This window comes from Pristiophorus japonicus, chromosome 21 (genome assembly GCF_044704955.1).
Source record: "Pristiophorus japonicus isolate sPriJap1 chromosome 21, sPriJap1.hap1, whole genome shotgun sequence".
Taxonomy (NCBI): Eukaryota; Metazoa; Chordata; class Chondrichthyes; family Pristiophoridae; genus Pristiophorus; species Pristiophorus japonicus.
In genome coordinates this window covers 28,286,374-28,304,216 of record NC_091997.1, presented here as the reverse complement: position 1 = coordinate 28,304,216, position 17,843 = coordinate 28,286,374, and the positions used below count along the sequence as shown (strand labels likewise).

Here is a 17,843-nt window from a genome sequence, read left to right as displayed (position 1 = left end):
TCACAGCTCACACCGCCACTCTGCTTAGTGTCATCTGCAAACTTGGAGATATTACACTCAGTTCCTTCATCTAAATCATTGATGTATATTGTAAATAGCTGGGGTCCCAGCACTGAGCCCTGTGGCACCCCACTAGTCACTGCCTGCCATTCTGAAAAGGACCTGTTTATCCCGACTCTCTGCTTCCTGTCTGCCAACCAGTTCTCTATTCACGTCAATACATTACCCCCAATAACATGTGCTTTAATTTTGCACAACAATCTCTTGTGTGGGACCTTGTCAAAAGCCTTTTAAAAGTCCAAGTACACCACATCCACTGGTTCTCCCTTGTCCACTCTACTAGTTACATCCTTAAAAAATTCTAGAACATTTATCAAACATGATTTCCCTTTCATAAATCTATGCTGACTTGTACCGATCCTGTCACTGCTTTCCAAATGCGCTGCTATTTCATCTTTAATAATTGATTCCAACATTTTCCCCACTACTGATGTCAGGCTAACCGGTCTATAATTCCCCGTTTTCTCTCTCCCTCCTTTTTTTAAAAGTGGTGTTACATTAGCTACCCTCCAGTCCATAGGAACTGATCCATAGTTGATAGACTGTTGTAAAATGACCACCAATGCATCCACTATTTCTAGGGCCACTTCCTTAAGTACTCTGGGATGCAGACTATCAGGCCCTGGGGATTTATCGGCCTTCAATCCCATCAATTTCCTGAATACAATTTCCTGGCTAATAAGGATTTCCTTCAGTTCCTCCTTCTTGCTAGACCCTCGGTCCCCTAGTATTTCCGGAAGTTTATTTGTGTCTTCCTTCATGAAGACAGAACCAAAGTATTTGTTCAATTGCTCTGCCATTTCTTTGTTACCCATTATAAATTCACCTGATTCTGACTGCAAGGGATCTATGTCTGTCTTGACTAATCTTTTTCTCTTTACATATCTATAGAAGATTTTGCGGTCAGTTTTTTTGTTTCCAGCAAGCTTCCTCTGATACTCTATTTTCCCCCTCCTAATTAAACCCTTTGTCCTCCTCTGCTGAATTCAAAATTTCTCCCAGTCCTCAGATTTGCTGCTTTTTCTGGCCAATTTATATGCCTCTTCCTTGGATTTAACATGATCCCTAATTTCCCTTGTTAGCCACGGTTGAACCATCTTCCCGTTTAATTTTCACTGCAGACAGGGATGTACAATTGTTAAAGTTCATCCATGTGATCTTTAAATGTCTGCCATTGCCTATCCACTGTCAACCCTTTAAGTTTCACTCGCCAGTGTATTCTAGCCAATTCACGTCTCAGACCATCGAAGTTACCGTTCCTTAATTTCAGGACCCTAGTCTCTGAATTAACTGTGTCACTCTCCATCTTAATAAGGAATTCTACCATATTATGGTCACTCTTCCCCAATGGGACTCGCACAACAAGATTGCTAATTAGTCCTTTCTCATTACACATCACCCAGTCTAGGATGGCCAGCCCTCTAGTTGGTTCCTCGACATATTGGTCCAGAAAACCGTCCCAAATACACTCCAGGAAATCCTCCTCCATCGTATTGCTACAAGTTTGGTTAGCCCAATCTATATGTAGATTAAAGTCGCCCATGATAATTGCTGTACTTTTATTGCACGCATCCCTAATTTCTTGTTTGATGCTGTCCCCAACCTCACTACTACTGTTTGGTGGTCTGTACACAACTCCCACTAGCATTTTCTGCCCTTTGGTATTCCGCAGCTCTACCCATACAGATTCCACATCAGCCAAGCTAATATCCTTCCTTACTCTTGCGTTAATTTCCTCTTTAACCAGCAACGCTACCCCACCTCCTTTTCCTTTCTGTCTATCCTTCCTGAATGTTGAATACCCCTGGATGTTGAGTTCCCAGCCTTGGTCACCCTGGAGCCATGTCTCCATGATGCCAATTATATCATATTCATTAATTGCTGCCTGCACAGTTAATTCGTCCACCTTATTACGAATATTCCTCGCATTGAGGCACAGGGCCTTCAGGCTTGTCTTTTTAACACACTTCGTCCCTTTAGAATTTTGCTGTAATTTAGCCCTTTTTGATTTTTGCCTTGGGTTTCTCTGCCCTCCACTTTTACTTTTCATCCTTCTGTCTTTTGCTTCTGCCTCTATTTTACTTCCCTCAGTCTCCCTGCATAGGTTCCCATTCCTCTGCCATATTAGTTTAACCCCTCCCCAACAGCACTAGCAAACACTCCCCCGAGAACATTGGTTCCGGTTCTGCCCAGGTGCAGACCGTCTGGTTTGTACTGGTCCCACTTCCCCCAGAACCGGTTCCAATGTCCCAGGAATTTGAATCCCTCCCTCCTGCACCACAACTCAAGCCACATATTCATCTTAGCTATCCTGCTATTTCTACTCTGACTAGCAAATGGCACTGCTAGCAATCCTGAGATTACTACCTTTGAAGTCCTGCTTTTTAATTTAATGCCTATTTCCCTAAATTCAGCTTGTAGAATCACATCCCGTTTTTTACCTATATTGTTGGTACCTATATGCACCACGACAACTGGCTGTTCACCCTCCCCCTTCAAAATGTCCTGCAGCCGCTCTGAGACATCCTTGACCCTTGCACCAGGGAGGCAACATACCATCCTGGAGTCTCGATTGTGGCCGCAGAAATGCCTATCTATTCCCCTTACAATAGAATCCCCTACCACTATAGCTCTCCCACTTTTTTTCCTGCCTCCTGTGCAGCAGAGCCACCCAGGCTGCCATGAACCTGGCTGTTGCTGCCCTCCCCTGATGAGTCATCCCCCCCAACAGCACCCAAGGTGGTGTATCTGTTTTGGAGGGGTATGACCGCAGGGGACCCCTGCACTACCTTCCTTCCTTTGCTCTGTCTGATGGTCACCCAGTCCCTATCAGCCTGAGTAACCTTTACCTGCGGTGTGACCAACTCACTAAATGTGCTATTCACGACATCCTCAGCATCACGGATGCTCCAGAGTGGATCCATGCGCAGCTCCAGTGCCGCAATGTGGTCTGTCAGGAGCTGCAGCTGGATACACTTCCTGCACATGTAATTGTCAGGGACACTGGAAGCGTCCGTGAGTTCCCACATAGCATAGGAGGTGCATGACATGTGTCCGAGCTCTCCTGCCATGACTTAACCCTTAGATTAACTTAATTTAGCAACAATGTCAAAGGTTACCTACTGATAAGGAAATAAAAACAAGAAAAAAAAGATTAAATACTCATCAATCCACCAGCCAATCACTTACCTGCTTGGCTGTGACATCACACTTCAATTTCTTTTTACTTCTTTGTTTTACCTTCGGCCTCGATCTCCCACTCTCGCTGTGATCTCAGGCCTCAGATCCCCGCTTCTTTTATCCCCGCTGCTCAGGTCCCACTCTCGCTGTGATCTCAGGCCTCGGGTCCCCACTCCTTTTATCCCCGCTACTCAGGTCCCACTCTCGCTTTTTGAAGCCTAGTCATTGTTATAAGGTGGGAAACGCGGCAGCCAATTTGCACACAGCAAGCTCGCACACACAGCAATGTGATAATGACCAGATTGGCCCAGGGCACCAGGGATAACTCTGCTGCCCTTCTTCAAAATAGTGCCATGGGATCTTTTACGTCCACCTGAGAGGGCAGACGGGGCCTCGACTTTACATCTCATCCAAAAGATGACACCTCCGACAATGCGGCACTCCCTCAGCACTGCACTGGAGTGTCAGCCTAGATTTACTGCTCAAATTCCTTGAATGGGACTTGAACCCACAACCTTCTGACTCAGAGGCAAGGATGCTACCCACTGTCACTGAGCTGACTTTGCTGTGGAATTGAAGATCAGTGTTTGAAAATATCATAGGGTGACCAACGCATCAATTTTCTGATCCCTTTTCTGTGTATAGCCCATCTCTAACTGCCCTTGAGAAGGTGGCGATGAGCCACCCTCTTGAACCACTGCAGTCCTTGTGGTGAAGGTGCTCCCACAGTGATATTACGGAGGGAATTCCAGGATGTTGACCCAGCGACAATGAAGGTACGGCAATATACTTCCAAGTCAGGATGGTGTGTAACTTGGGGGTGAACTTTACTCTATCAGAACATTTCATGGTTTTGAACACCTGTACTAAATCTCCCCTTAACCTCAATATAAATGGCTAAATACAGTGGATACTGGAAATCTGAAACAACAACAGTAAATCCTGAAAACACACAACAGGTCAGGCAGCATCTGTGAAGAAAGCAGATAAGATGCTGCCTGACCTGCTCAGCATTTCCAGCATTTGCAGTTTTGTTTCAAAGATTGTTGTGATTGACATCGACATCAACCAATCAAGAGGCCCAATAACTCAAATTAGTCTTCTAGCTAGATTGGCAAAATAGACTTAAAGGGGGGGAAATACCGTTTGGAGGCGGTAACCTCTGGGAGGCGGGACATTCTGCGGCAAGCGCAAAATTCTTGCCCCACTCAACATATTTGGGTTACCATCCCGAAAAGAAAGTAGAGTGCAAAATAACGCGCTGCACTCCTTTCTGGGATGGTAGTGCAGCGGACGGGTCAGGAGCAGGATGCAGCGGTTGGCACTGGGCTGCATAGCGCTGCCGCATAGGAAGGGCTCTTCCTTTTATTAAATAGAAAGGCCCAAGCTGCGAACTCTACAGGTACGATACGAGCCCCCATGGACCACTGGGGAGCGCGGGTTGCCATGCCAACAGCCTGGACTCAAGCAGACTCAAGCAGAGGAGAGATTGGATCGACTGGGCCTTTATACACTGGAGTTTAGAAGGATGACAGGGGATCTCATAGAAACATATAAGATTTTGATGGGACTGGACAGGTTGGATGCGGGAAGAATGTTCCCGATGTTGGGGAAGTCCAGAACCAGGGGACACAGTCTAAGGATAAGGGGTAGGCCATTTATGACTTAGCTGAGGAGAAACTTCTTCACTCATAGAGTTGTAACCTGTGGAATTCCCTGCCACAGAGAGTATGTTGATGCCAGTTCATTGGCAGAAGATAAAGGTACGTGGAGTCAGAGGAAATGTATTAGCATGGATAGAGAATTGGCTGGCTAACAGAAAGCAGAGAGTCGGAATAAATGGGTCCTTTTCGGGTTAGAAATCGGTGGTTAGTGGTGTGCCACAGGGATCGGTGCTAGGACCACAACTGTGTACAATATACATAGATGACCTGGAAGAGGGGACAGAGTGTAGTGTAACAAAATTTGCAGATGACACAAAGATTAGTGGGAAAGCGGGTTGTGTAGAGGACACAGAAAGGCTGCAAAGAGATTTATTTAGGTTAAGCGAATGGGCTAAGGTTGCAGATGGAATACAATGTCGGAAAGTGTGAGATCATCCACCTTGGGGAAAAAAAACAGTAAAAGGGAATATTATTTGAATGGGGAGAAATTACAACATGCTGTGGTGCAGAGGGACCTGGGGGTCCTTGTGCATGAATCCCAAAAAGTTAGTTTGCAGGTGCAGCAGGTAATCAGGAAGGTGAATGGAATGTTGGCCTTCATTGCGAGAGGGATGGAGTACAAAAGAAGGGAAGTCCTTCTACAACTGTATAGGGTATTGATGAGGCCGCACCTGGAGTACTGCGTGCAGTTTTGGTCACCTTACTTAAGGAAGGATATACTAGCTTTGGAGGGGGTACAGAGACGATTCACTAGGCTGATTCCGGAGATGAGGGGGTTACGTTATGATGATAGATTGAGCAGACTGGGTCTTTACTCCTTGGAGTTCAGAAGGATGAGGGGTGATCTTATAGAAACATTTAAAATCATGAAAGGGATAGACAAGATAGAGGCAGAGAGGTTATTTCCACTGGTCGGGGAGACTAGAACTCGGGGGCACAGCCTCAAAATACGGGGAGCCAATTTAAAACCGAGTTGAGAAGGAATTTCTTCTCCCAGAGGGTTGTGAATCTGTGGAATTCTCTGCCCAAGGAAGCAGTTGAGGCTAGCTCATTGAGTGTATTCAAGTCACAGATAGATAGATTTTTAACCAATAAGGGAATTAAGGGTTACGGGGAGCGGGCGGGTAAGTGGAGCTGAGTCCACGGCCAGATCAGCCATGATCTTGTTGAATGGCGGAGCAGGCTCGAGGGGCTAGATGGCCTACTCCTGTTCCTAATTCTTATGTTCTTATATATTCAAGAGGGAGTTAGATATGACCCTTACGGCTAAAGGGATCAAGGGGTATGGAGAGAAAGCAGGAAATGGGTACTGAGGTGAATGATCAGCCATGATCTTATTGAATGGTGGTGCAGGCTCAAAGGACCGAATGGCCTACTCCTGCACCTATTTTCTATGTTTCTATGTTTCTATGAACGATCACGGCACGGACCCTGCAATCACAGCATCAATGGGGTGCGTTGAAAAATGCCACATTTTTGTTTAACATGGCTGCCACCTCCCCTTTAAGCAGTGCCCCACGAGTGGCCGGCAGTCGAGTTCACGTCCCCTGAAGCTGTCAGGGACATTGGCCGGCTCAGCATCAGGGGGCGCTTCTCAATTTTTGTTCCGGGACGAAAACGGAGCACTGCGCACGGTGATGACGTCATCATCCCCTGTGGAATTTAGCGGGAGTCGTTAGAGGCACCGAGCCTGGGTGAAAAGTTGTTTGCACCCCATTAGCGCCCCCGGGGGATCCTAATGGGAGGCGCAAATAACCTGAATTTCCAAGCCTAATATTAGTCAACAGTTCCACTGGGAAAACAAAATTAATTTGTGCTAAATAATTATTGTTTTAAAATCAAAATCTCAGCGGTAGCATTGTTGCCTCTTAATCAGAGATTTTGGATTCAATCCCCACTTCAGAGATTTAAGCACATAATCTACACTGACAGCAGTCCAGTACTGAGGGAATGCTGCATTGTTGTAAGTGTCATTTTTCAGATGATGTGTGAAAATGATTCCCTCTCAGATGGATGAAAGGACCTCATGGCACTATTTGAAGAGTAAGGGGGTTGTCCTGTCAATATTTATCCCTCAACCAACATCATTAAGACAGATTATCTGATCATTTATACCAATGCCGTTTGTGACAGCTTGCTGAGTGCACATTGGCTGTGGCATTTCCTTACATTACAGCAGTGGCTACACTTCAAAAGTACTTCATTGACTGTTAAGCCCTTTGGGATGTTGTGAGGTTATGCAAGGTGCTCTAGAAATGCAAGTCTTTCTTTCTAACCGTCAACACAAATTTACAGTCAAAGCCGAGGTTTTTGTGACAGGCTGAGGCATAGGAATATAGAAACGGGAGGAGGCCATTTCGCCTCTCGAGCCTGTTCCGCCATTGAATGAGATCATGGCTGATCTGCAACCTAACTTCATATACCCGTCTTTGACCCACATTCCTTAATACCTTTGGTTAACAAAAATCTGTCTTGCTCCAATTTAAAATTAACAATTGATCCAGCATCAATTGCCATTTGCAGAAGAGAGCTCAAAACTTCTGTCACCCTTTGTGTGTAGAATTTCACTCCTTAAGAGTCTGGCTCTCATTTTTAGACTAATACCCCTAGTCCTAGAATCCCCAACCAGCGGAAATATTTTCTCTCTGTCTACCCTATCTGTTCCCCTTAATATCTTGAAAACTTCGATCAAATCACTCCTTAACCTTCTAAATTCTAATGAATACAACCCTAATTTATGTTATCTCGCCACATAATTTAACCCTTGGAGTCTGGGTATCTGTAATCTCCTTCAGCCTCATAACCCCCTGAGATGTCTGCACTCCTCAAATTCTGTCCTCTTGTGCATCCCTGATTATAACTGCTGAACTATTGGTGGCTGTACCTTCAGCTGCCTGGGTCCTAACTCTGGAACTCCCCGCCTAAACCTCACCACCTCTCTACCTCTCTTTCCTTCTTTAAGATGCTCCTTAAAACCTACCTCTTTTAGTCATCTGCTGTAATTTCTTCTTATGTGGCTCAGTGTCAAATTTATTTGTTTTGTCTTATAACACTTCTGTGAAGCGCCTTGGGATGTTTTACTACATTAAAGGCGCTATACAAATACAAGTTGTTGTTGTTGTATCATTCTGGTAAACCTACGCTGCACTCCTCCAAGGACAATATTTCCTTCCTAAGGTGTGGTGCCCACAACTGCTCACAGGCCTTGAAGTATTGAAGACATTAAATAATACAAAAGACAATTCAGGGGTTAAATGTAATGTCACTACAATGATATAAGTGTTATTTCACGTTTAAAACTTTATTTCCAAATTCTCATCCTTGTTTTCAAATCCCTCCACAGCCTTGCCCCTATCTCTGTAATCTCCTCCAGCCCCATGACCCCCCCCTCCTCCCCCACCCCCGAAATGTCTGCGCTCCTCTAATTCTGCCCTCTTGAGCATCCCAGATTATAATCGCTCAACCATTGGTGGCCGTGCCTTCAGCTGCCTGGGCCCCAAGCTCTGGAACTCCCTACCTAAACCTCTCCGCCTCTCTACATCTCTTTCCTCCTTCAAGACGCTCCTTAAAACGTACCTCTTTGACCACTTCACCTGCCCTAATTTCTCCTTATGTGGCTTGGTGTCAAAAATGTTTTTGTCTCATAATACTCCTGTGAAGCACCTTGGTACGTTTCAGTACATTAAAGGCGCTATATAAATACAAGTTATGGTTATTATTTTGAACATGGGAATTTCAATTATTGAAAATAAATTGCAGTTGAAAATCTTTTCAAAAAGCAATTTAAGTGATTCCTTTGGTTCACTATCTACTTTCTTTTAGTAGTTTGGTCGGTTTCATAAATCCTCAGTACTTTCTCATTGCCGCTTTCTTCGCTGTCTGATTTGTGTGGTTTCTCCTCTTCAGTTCTGATTTACAGATGCTTTATGTTGAGACAATGAGCAAAGTGTGATGTGAAGATGTGATAACTGCAGTGTGACATTACAGGAAAGACGTATGACAAACTGGAAGTCACCCTGCTGTGTGAACAATAAGTTTGCTATCACAGAGTCATAAAATACCCGATGCATTCAGTACACTGACTGAAAAAATAGGGAAGACTTGCATTTATATAGTGCCTTTCATGACCAGCGGACATCCCAAAGCGCTTTACAGCCAATGAAGTACTTTTTGGAGTGTAGTCACTGTTGTAATGTAGGAAACGCAGTAGCCAATTTGCGCACAGCAAGCTCCCACAAACAGCAATGTGATAATGACCAGATAATCTCTTTTTTAATGATGTTGATTCAGAGGTAAATATTGGCCAGAACACTGGGGATAACGCCCCTGCTCTTCTTCGAAATAGTGCCTTAGGACCTTTTATATCCACCTGGCAGTGTAGATGGGCCTCAGTTTAACGTCTGATCTGAAGAGCAGCCCTCTCACAGTGCAGCACTCCCTCAGCACTGCACTGGAGTGTCAGCCTAGATTTTTGTGCACAAGTCTCTGCAGTGGGACTTGAGCCCACAACCTTCTAACTCAGAGGCAAGAGTGCTACCCACTGAGTCATGGCCGACACAGTGGAAGGAGTAATTATTTTTTAAAGTCACACTTTGATGTGATGCTGTTCTCAGGTTAATGGTCAGAGAAATTTGTTTATACAATGTAGAGGAGCTTTATTTTGCATCTAGCCATGCTATAACTGACCTGCAAGTGCTTGAGGCTGATACTGAGTGCCCAGAATGGTAAATGTTCCACTCCTGAGCATGATCACATCTATGAAAGGAAAATTCTCAACAAAGTTTAAAACAAAAAGCTTGTTGGCAATGCAATAAAATACTTTAATGAAAAATGCAAGATAATAAATATTCTGCTATGATTTACTGATGAGTTTCTGATATCAATCACAATTGCAGACAAATATACGCTCTACAGAAAAATATTTTCCACAATTCTTGTACTTCTACAACTAAGCACCATTAAAGTTCAGAGATCTAACAGTGTTCTCACTTATATAACTATATAGGCATATAGAATTTCTTATTGAAAATAATCAATTTTAAGACAGATTCTGTGTAACATTTTGAGTGTCTTTATCGAGTTTTCCTCACTCCTTTTGTCTATAACCTTACACTACACAGTACAGTTACTCTCTGCAAAACGTTTGCAATTCATAACTTTCAGGTAGGTTTCAACTTTGTGCATATCCTTCTTAAAACAAGCCAGGAGACCATAGTTTTTCATCAAAGCTTCCTCACTTAAGTTTCCATCAAACCTGTCATAGGAAAATCTCAGCCAGGCAAAACCTTGCGAAGAACCCCCATCTTCCAGAGCCTGGGAAGTGATAGAACAATTAAAGTTTATTATTAATAATAACTTTTATTGATATAGCACCTTTAACATAGTAAAATATCCCAGTGTCACAAGACAAATCAGATAAATTTGACACTGGGCCACAAAAGAAGAAATTAAGGCAGATAACCAAAAGCTTGGTTAAAGAGGTAGGTTTTAAGGAGTTTGAATAGCAGTTCACTGGGAGCATTTGTCAGAGCCTCATTGCACATATATAATAGACTCTTTGTAGCTATGTTTTGACTGTGCTGTTTTAACATGTAGTACAGTACAACAAAAGCTTGCTGTTTACATCACAAGGTACAATATTACTTCAATTCATATTATGCCGTAGCATTCAAATCAAATCATAGGATTCATTCATGGAAACTTCCATTTTTTCCACCATGCTACCCATTTCTGGGAAATAATCCTAAAAATAGACCAAAACCATCAGCTGAACTCCACTTGTATATATTATGACAATCACACATGGAGTATTGGTCAAAAATATTATGGACCCTGAAGGTTCAGATGAAAGCTTAAGTTTTGCCATTATGGTTGATGACATTACCTGAACTTTTTGACATGTAATACCTTCTAGCCTATCTGTTAAGATCTACATGCAAAGAACTTGGAGCTGGATCTTCCGGTCCTTTGTGCTCTGGGTTTCGCCCCAGAGCAGCGTGAACAGCGGCGAAGTCTCCGGTGCCTTGTCGCGATCCTCTGGTCGGGTTTTGCGGCGACGCTGAGCAGCACCGCCGGGAAGAGCTGCGCCGGGTGTGCAATGGCCCTGGTTGCGACACCGGCAGAAGTTTTGACTCTTGCCTGACCTGTCCGCCCGGAAGTGCGCCCACAATGACCGCCTGGGAAATCAGAGCTGTCCAACATAGCCGGCGGTGGTGAGGAAGGTAAAGTATTACAAAAGTAAGTGCAAGTGTTTGTTCTTTTAATTCTTTTAGTGATTTGTGTTGTGGTGATGTGGGCAATGTTTTGGGAATGTTTTTGTGTTTTGTTTTAAGTTTCCCCCTCCCCCTCCCCCCACCAGGCCTCTCTTGGAGCGCTCCTGGCCCGGTTCTTTAGCTCGGGAGTTTCCCATCCTTGCACCACGAGAGCTGTACAATGCCTCCCTTAGCGCTGTGCCCCCTGACGCAGGGCCCAGATGCCCAAACTTACCTGCTGAGGCGCAAACTATTCCCAGCGGGTAACTTTCCCACCCCACCTCAGTTTTCGCCCCGAAAACGGAAAAGCCTAAAATCCAGCCCCTGCTGTGTTAATCAATAAGAAAATGGCTCGATGGAGCAGATAAATTCACATATTTGTATTTGAGCTTGGTTATCCTTGGAAACTAGCACTAGACCCAACCCATGTTTAAATAACAGCGTACAAAATCATAGAAAGGGGAGGGGGAATTGTTCCAGTTCACTAAGTTCATTACTTGCACAGTTTTGATTGTAGATTCTGTCCATCCCATTTACTCTCCTGGCACAAGATTCTTCAAAATATCATCTACTGTCTGGTTTGATTTATTTTCAGTCTCGCTCTATTTCAACTTTAAGTTACGTTATTTTGAACCAAGATTCTAAATTTTTTGGTACATTAGTTCTTACTTTTTATGTTTAAACGTTGTACTTATCTTTGTTCCACACCCTCGTGACTCACATGGACAAATTTTGGTCACTGTTTGCAAAATGAATCTAAAGGCTGGTTTGCCAGCCACTGAGACTCGTTGAACATTACTTCGTTAAAGCAATTCAGCAAACATATGAGCGTTTTCCTGACACAATACTGAACGCTCCGACCACTTAATCGTCTTGTTGGTGGCCCTGATGAAGCAAGCATTCTTATTGATAATATTTGCCATTCCTTATCCCATCCAAGTAATTTATCTAGAACCCTTTGAATGTTATTAATCTTTTGTGCATTCATCATCTGGCCAAAGAAAGTAACAATTTCTATGTATAGAATAGCTTATAACATTTTTAGGACATGTCACCTACATCGAATTATCTCTGGAGTGCAGTCACTGTTGTCATGTAGATATAGTTTAGAGTCAAGATCAACGTTTATATTAGTAAAGTGACCTCCTCCATATCAGTTATTTAGTGTGAAGAGCAGGGGACTGAAGAGAATGTTTCAGAACGCCACTCATCACTGACCCAGTCAAACTATCGCCTGTTGTCGGACCAGTGTTTAGTCCAGTGAGCTGTTTTTGAATAATGCCATGGGCGTCACATGTACAACTCCATCAAATAACCTCTTAAAATCTACATCGATTATAGACGTCGGATTACCCCGTTCAACTAATGTAGTTGCATCCTGAAAAACGCATCCCAGTCGTGAAGTACTGCATGTTGCTTCTAAATTCATATGGAATCATCCCGTAAATCTCTAGAGCATTCCCCCCACTATCGATATAAAATGTCTCTTTCACCAAATGAATTACACGCAAAAATTGTGCCCTTTCGAAGTTCTAAAACTGTTACTGTCAAAATTGCATCAAACGAACAGAAGAAAACTGAACGCTTTTAACAAGGTCTGTACAACACGCGTCTACATTTCGCAATAACATTGCAAAGTTTTGCAAAAATTTTAACGCACGGTATCACCACAGTGGAGCTACTTGTATTGTGCGCGCCTACCTTCATCAGAGCATAGATGCCTTCTTCCAGGTCCCGCAGTTTGTCATAGACTCTGTCCGAGGTCCTGAAAGCCCTACTGTTCTGAATGGGATTGAGCCAGGACTGAATGAGAAGCAGCGAGTATAGGAGCAGCTCCTTATCCTGTGACAGGAGAGAACGACAGGAATATCACTTGTTCTCATGACTTACAATGCGGGTGTCTGTTTTCACTTTTGAAATGTAATTTGAACATGCAGCGTTTCAGGTCCATGACCTTTCGTCAGAACTGGAAAAAGTTAAGAGATGTAACAGATTCTAAGCGAGTGCTGGGGCAGGGGGAGGGCCGAGGAAAGAACAAAGGGATCGGGCGAAGCCGGGAGAGATTGAAAGACAAAAGGGATGATGGTGCAAGGCAAAAGGAGATGGTAATGGGACAAGTAAAGAAACAATAGGTAAGTCTAGATAGGGTGTAAATGGAGATGGCAGAATCATCAACAGCAGCCATCTGAGAAAATAGGGGCAGGGGTTACGGTCTGAAATTGTGGAACTCGATGTTGAGTCCAGAAGGCTGTAAAGTGCCTAAACAAAAGATGAGGTGCTGTTCCTCGAGCTTCATTGGGACAGTGTAAGAGGCGAGGACTGAGAGAGGGCAGAGTGGGAGTGGAGCGGAGAATTAAAGGCGACTGGAAGCTTGAGGTCACGCTTACGGACTGAACGAAGGCATTCTGCAAATATTCATTCCTGACTACGCTATAATCACCTGGATCTTTGGCTGTGTGTGTGTGGTTAAATAATGGCTTTAACTGTGAGCATTTATGGAGTCACAATTTGTGGGTTTCAGTGGACTCAGTCCCCTGTTTCTGCTGAGTCATAACTATAGCTGAGGTCAGACTTACTAACTTTTGTTACTGGGCCAGGAGTTAATGTGAGACAAAGCAAGATCCTAACAAAGCTAATCTAGCCAGAAGGGACACCGCTTTGGTCAGAGATATTTTAGTTAGGTGACATGTTTTATATCGGGAACATTTACAATCGGTCATAGAATCACAGAACGGTTACAGCACAAGGAGGCAATTCGGCCCGTCGAGCCCGTGCAGGCTCTCTGCAAGAGCACTTCAGCGTGTCCCACTCCCACGTCCCATCCCCGTAGCCCGGCAATTGTTTTTCCTTCAGGTACTTACCCAATTCCCTTTTGAAAGCAGTGATTGAGTCTGCCTCCACCATCCTCTCAGGCAGTACATTCCAGATCCTAACCACTCAAAAGTTTATCCTCGTGTGGTCTATGGTTCTGCCAATCACCTTAAATCTGTGTCCTCTGGTTTTCGACCCTTCCGCCAATGGGAACAGTTTCTCGCTTATCTACTCTGGCCAGACCCCTCATGATTTTGAATACCTCTATCAAATCTCCTCTCTGCTCTAAGGAGAATAGCCCTAGCTTCTCCAGTCTCTCTGTGTAACTGACTGTCCCCTAAGGACAACAACCCCTGCTTCTCCAGTTTATCTGTGTAACTGAAGTCCCTCATCCCTGGAATCATTATTGCAAATCTTTTATGCACCCTCTCGAAGGCCTTCAAATCCTTCCTAAGATCTGTGTATTCGTGACAGAAGCCACGAGGAAAGAAACCAATGTGTAGTGTTAAAAGTAAAACTGAATTTAGGCTTGGAAAAAAATTGTTGTGTGTTTTTATTGTAATTACCGATCGTTGCTGGGCATCCTCCTTGCCAGTCGGTGCTGGGATGGTTTCAGACTGGCAGAAAGCAGAAGGTGAACTCTTGTGGGAATGGCGCTGCTCTTCGGGGACATATTTTCGTTCCTGTTGGAGTTTTTTTTAAAAAAAAGAACACACACACACAGAGATACACAAACATTAGACGCATGTCATTGCTGGGTTCTATCACAAATCAAGTGCTCAAAGCTTAATTTTGTTTCCTAATAACTTGCGTTCCACAGGCTTGGCTACGTACGAAATCCTTGCAGGTTTCTGCTGCAACCAGGTGTAGGTGCTGTGCGCGGTGCACGGCCTTGGCGAAAAGTTCAGACAGAGGCAGCAAAGGGAATGCTTCCAGATCCCTGGGGCACTGCGTGGAAACCAAGACCAGGGCCAGGACAATGGAACACAGTGACAGACCTAGCGGGGGGAAAAAAAACACAGCTCTATTAAAAAAAAATAACCTTGGGGAAGGAGGACAAAACAGTTAGACAAAGTCCAAAAAACAAATGGGAAGAGGCAAGGCAAGTAACACGTTACACCGTGAAATAATCGCCCCGGCTAGCTTAACTCAAAGAGGGAGAGTTTAGACTCTGGTTCTCGGGGGCGAGAGAGAACGATTGCAATTCACTGCCAATGTCAGAAGGGGTTAGGGTTGTCCAGTTGTTTGGCACAAAGTGAGTTAGCGAACAAACTACAACCCCAGTCCTGTAAACCTAGAATGGACAAGTTGGGAAAGCATTTCCAGCAACTTTCTAGATTAAGGAGTCCGCACATCTACCGCAGAAGGCCTTGATCCCTGTTCGAATGAAGATAAGAAATTGAAGGCAGAATCATTGGAGAACTAAACAGGAGAACCTGGAGTGGGAACATGATACACAACACACACACACACACAAGTGGAGCTTGTCAAGGTCAATGAAAAAGAAACAAGTGATAGATTAGCGAAATTCAACAGAAAATTCCATATAAAAAGGTTTAACTACCAGTCAAGCAGGCATCCCAACAAACCACAAATCAGGAGATATTACCTGAAGCCATCCTGTTATCACTGTAACTAATGCTCAAGGTGCCCCAAACTATAGGAAAGGCAAATAGTTCACAGGTTTCTAACATTGACTTCAACTCCACGATTATATATATATCCGTTAGAAACCCATGCATAAATGTAAGCCTGCTTGCTAATGGTGTAATATTAATGACATTTAAAAGGCAGAAAACAAAATGTCTTGAATTTAGTGCACGCTGTGTTTTTTTTAAATTATTATGGAGAACGGGGTTATTCGCCTCCCAAACACATTCATAGAAACGCGACCCTTAATTTGTTTGTGTGTTCATTCAGGACAGTGTCCTCTCCCACCCAGTAAACAAGCGCTTCAGTTCTCGTAACCTGAACCAGCGAGAGGAAAAAAACAAAGCACCAAATGGCATATTTTTATTAAGTGTTTTGACAAACTGTATGACCAGTGTTTCAACTGTGTTTCATCTTGACCTGGGGGGGGGGGGGGAGGGGGGAAATCCTCACACACAGATCGGTAAACATGTTGGTGGTATACATTTCACAGGGTGAACAATGAATAACTCAGAGGTGTCGCCACTGAGCTAAGCTGGACATGTGTTTATGTAGTTTCAGCAACATATTGCGACCTTGACATTTATAATCGTCGCCACATATACTTAACGGTCAGAAATCAGTGTACAAGAGCTGCCCTTTACCAACTCCGCACGCTTCTCCCCCCATAAAGATTTTAAAGTGCAAACATTTAGTGGGACTTTTGGGCAAGTAATATTCCTCTAGCTCTGACAGCCATGGTTGACACATGCTCTGTGTCAAATCCATTAACTTGTCTTTCTTTAACTCTGGAAAAAGTCTTGCATTGATATAGCGCCTTTCACGACCACCCGACGTCCCAAAGTGCTTTACCGCCAGTGAAGTACATTTGAAGTACAGCCACTGGTGTAATGTAGGAAATGCAGCAGACAATTTGCGCACAGCAAGCTCCCACAATCAGCAATGTGATAATGGCCAGATAATCTGTTTTTTTGACTGAGGGATAAATATTGGCCCCAGGACACCTGGGATAACTCCCCTGCTCTGCTTCGAAATAGTGTCATGGGATGTTTTACGTCCACCTGAGAGAGCATATGGGACCTCGATTTAATGTCTCTCTGAAAGCTGTGTCTCCACCAGCTCCTGTAAGAGAAAGTCAGCTTCTGGTACCAAATTCCTCTCTGTCCTCTTTCAGCCCAGGCATGAACCAGCATTGCAATAGGATTGAAAGGAGTTTAATAAAACGCGTTAGCATTGTAGGACTAATCTAACACATCTAACTTCCACTCACAAGATGTTGTCTTGCTCCTGTATATCAGCCACAAAACAGGTTTTAAAGTTCAATTTTTTGTATTGCATTTGGAAATGATAAAACAATGTTTGAGATCAGAAACAAAAACAGGAACTGCCGGAAATGAAAGCTGGCTTGTATGAATTTGAAAAGATAAAAGACAGGTTAACATTTAGGGTGGAACTGAAGTTCTAAAGAGGGACCCCACATCACATTCCAAAGTATGTGTTGCTTCCAGATCTGTTGTGCATCTCCAGCATTTATTTTACATTTAGAAATATTACATTTCAGTCATTATGGTGTGCTTTTATCAGTCAGGGCTTTTGCACCTTCATGCTGAGGTGTATAAAATTATGAGGGGGCTATAGAGTGGATAGGAAGGACTTAGAAACATAGAAACATAGAAAATAGGTGCAGGAGTAGGCCATTCGGCTCTTCGAGCCTGCACCGCCATTCAATAAGATCATGGCTGATCATTCCATCAGTACCCCTTTCCTGCTTTCTCTCCATACCCCTTGATCCCCTTAGCTGTAAGGGCCATATCTAACCCCCCTCTTGAATATATCCAATGAACCGGCATCAACAACTCTCTGCAGCAGGGAATTCCATAGGTTAACAACTCTCTGAGTGAAGAAGTTTCTCCTCATCTCAGTCCTAAATGGCCTACCCCTTATCCTAAGACTATGTCCCCTGGTTCTGGACTTCCCCAACATCGGGAACATTCTTCCCGCATCTAACCTGTCCAGTCCCGTCAGAATCTTATACGTATTTCCCTTAGCAGAGAGATCAGTAACCAGGGGTCATAGCTTTAAAGTAGTTGGTAGAAGGATTAGAGAGAAGTTGAGGAGAACTTTCTTCACCCAGAGGGTGGCAAGGGTCTGGAATCACTGCCTGAAAGGGTGGTAGAGGCAGAAACCCTCATCACATTTAAAAAGTACTTGGCTCTGCACTTGAAGT

General features: G+C 43.9%; 1 protein-coding gene across 1 annotated transcript; it reads right to left on the bottom strand.

Moving 5' to 3' along the window:
• Positions 1-9,993: 9,993 nt before the first annotated feature.
• On the bottom strand, positions 9,994-15,585 carry gh1 (growth hormone 1). Its single transcript, XM_070864034.1, has 5 exons — positions 15,576-15,585; positions 14,801-14,964; positions 14,533-14,649; positions 12,857-12,997; positions 9,994-10,217 (listed from the first exon to the last, which is right to left on the bottom strand). Exons 1-5 carry the CDS (start codon positions 15,583-15,585, stop codon positions 10,017-10,019), a joined length of 633 nt encoding a protein of 210 aa, XP_070720135.1. The 3' UTR covers positions 9,994-10,016.
• Between the last annotated feature and the right edge of the window lie 2,258 nt (positions 15,586-17,843).

Coding starts and splice junctions, on each gene's coding strand:
- gh1 (XM_070864034.1), bottom strand. Junction 12,998..14,532: donor AGGATGCCCAGCAACGATCG/GTAATTACAATA, acceptor CTCCTGTCACAG/GATAAGGAGCTGCTCCTATA. Junction 10,218..12,856: donor GCATCTATGCTCTGATGAAG/GTAGGCGCGCAC, acceptor ATCACTTCCCAG/GCTCTGGAAGATGGGGGTTC.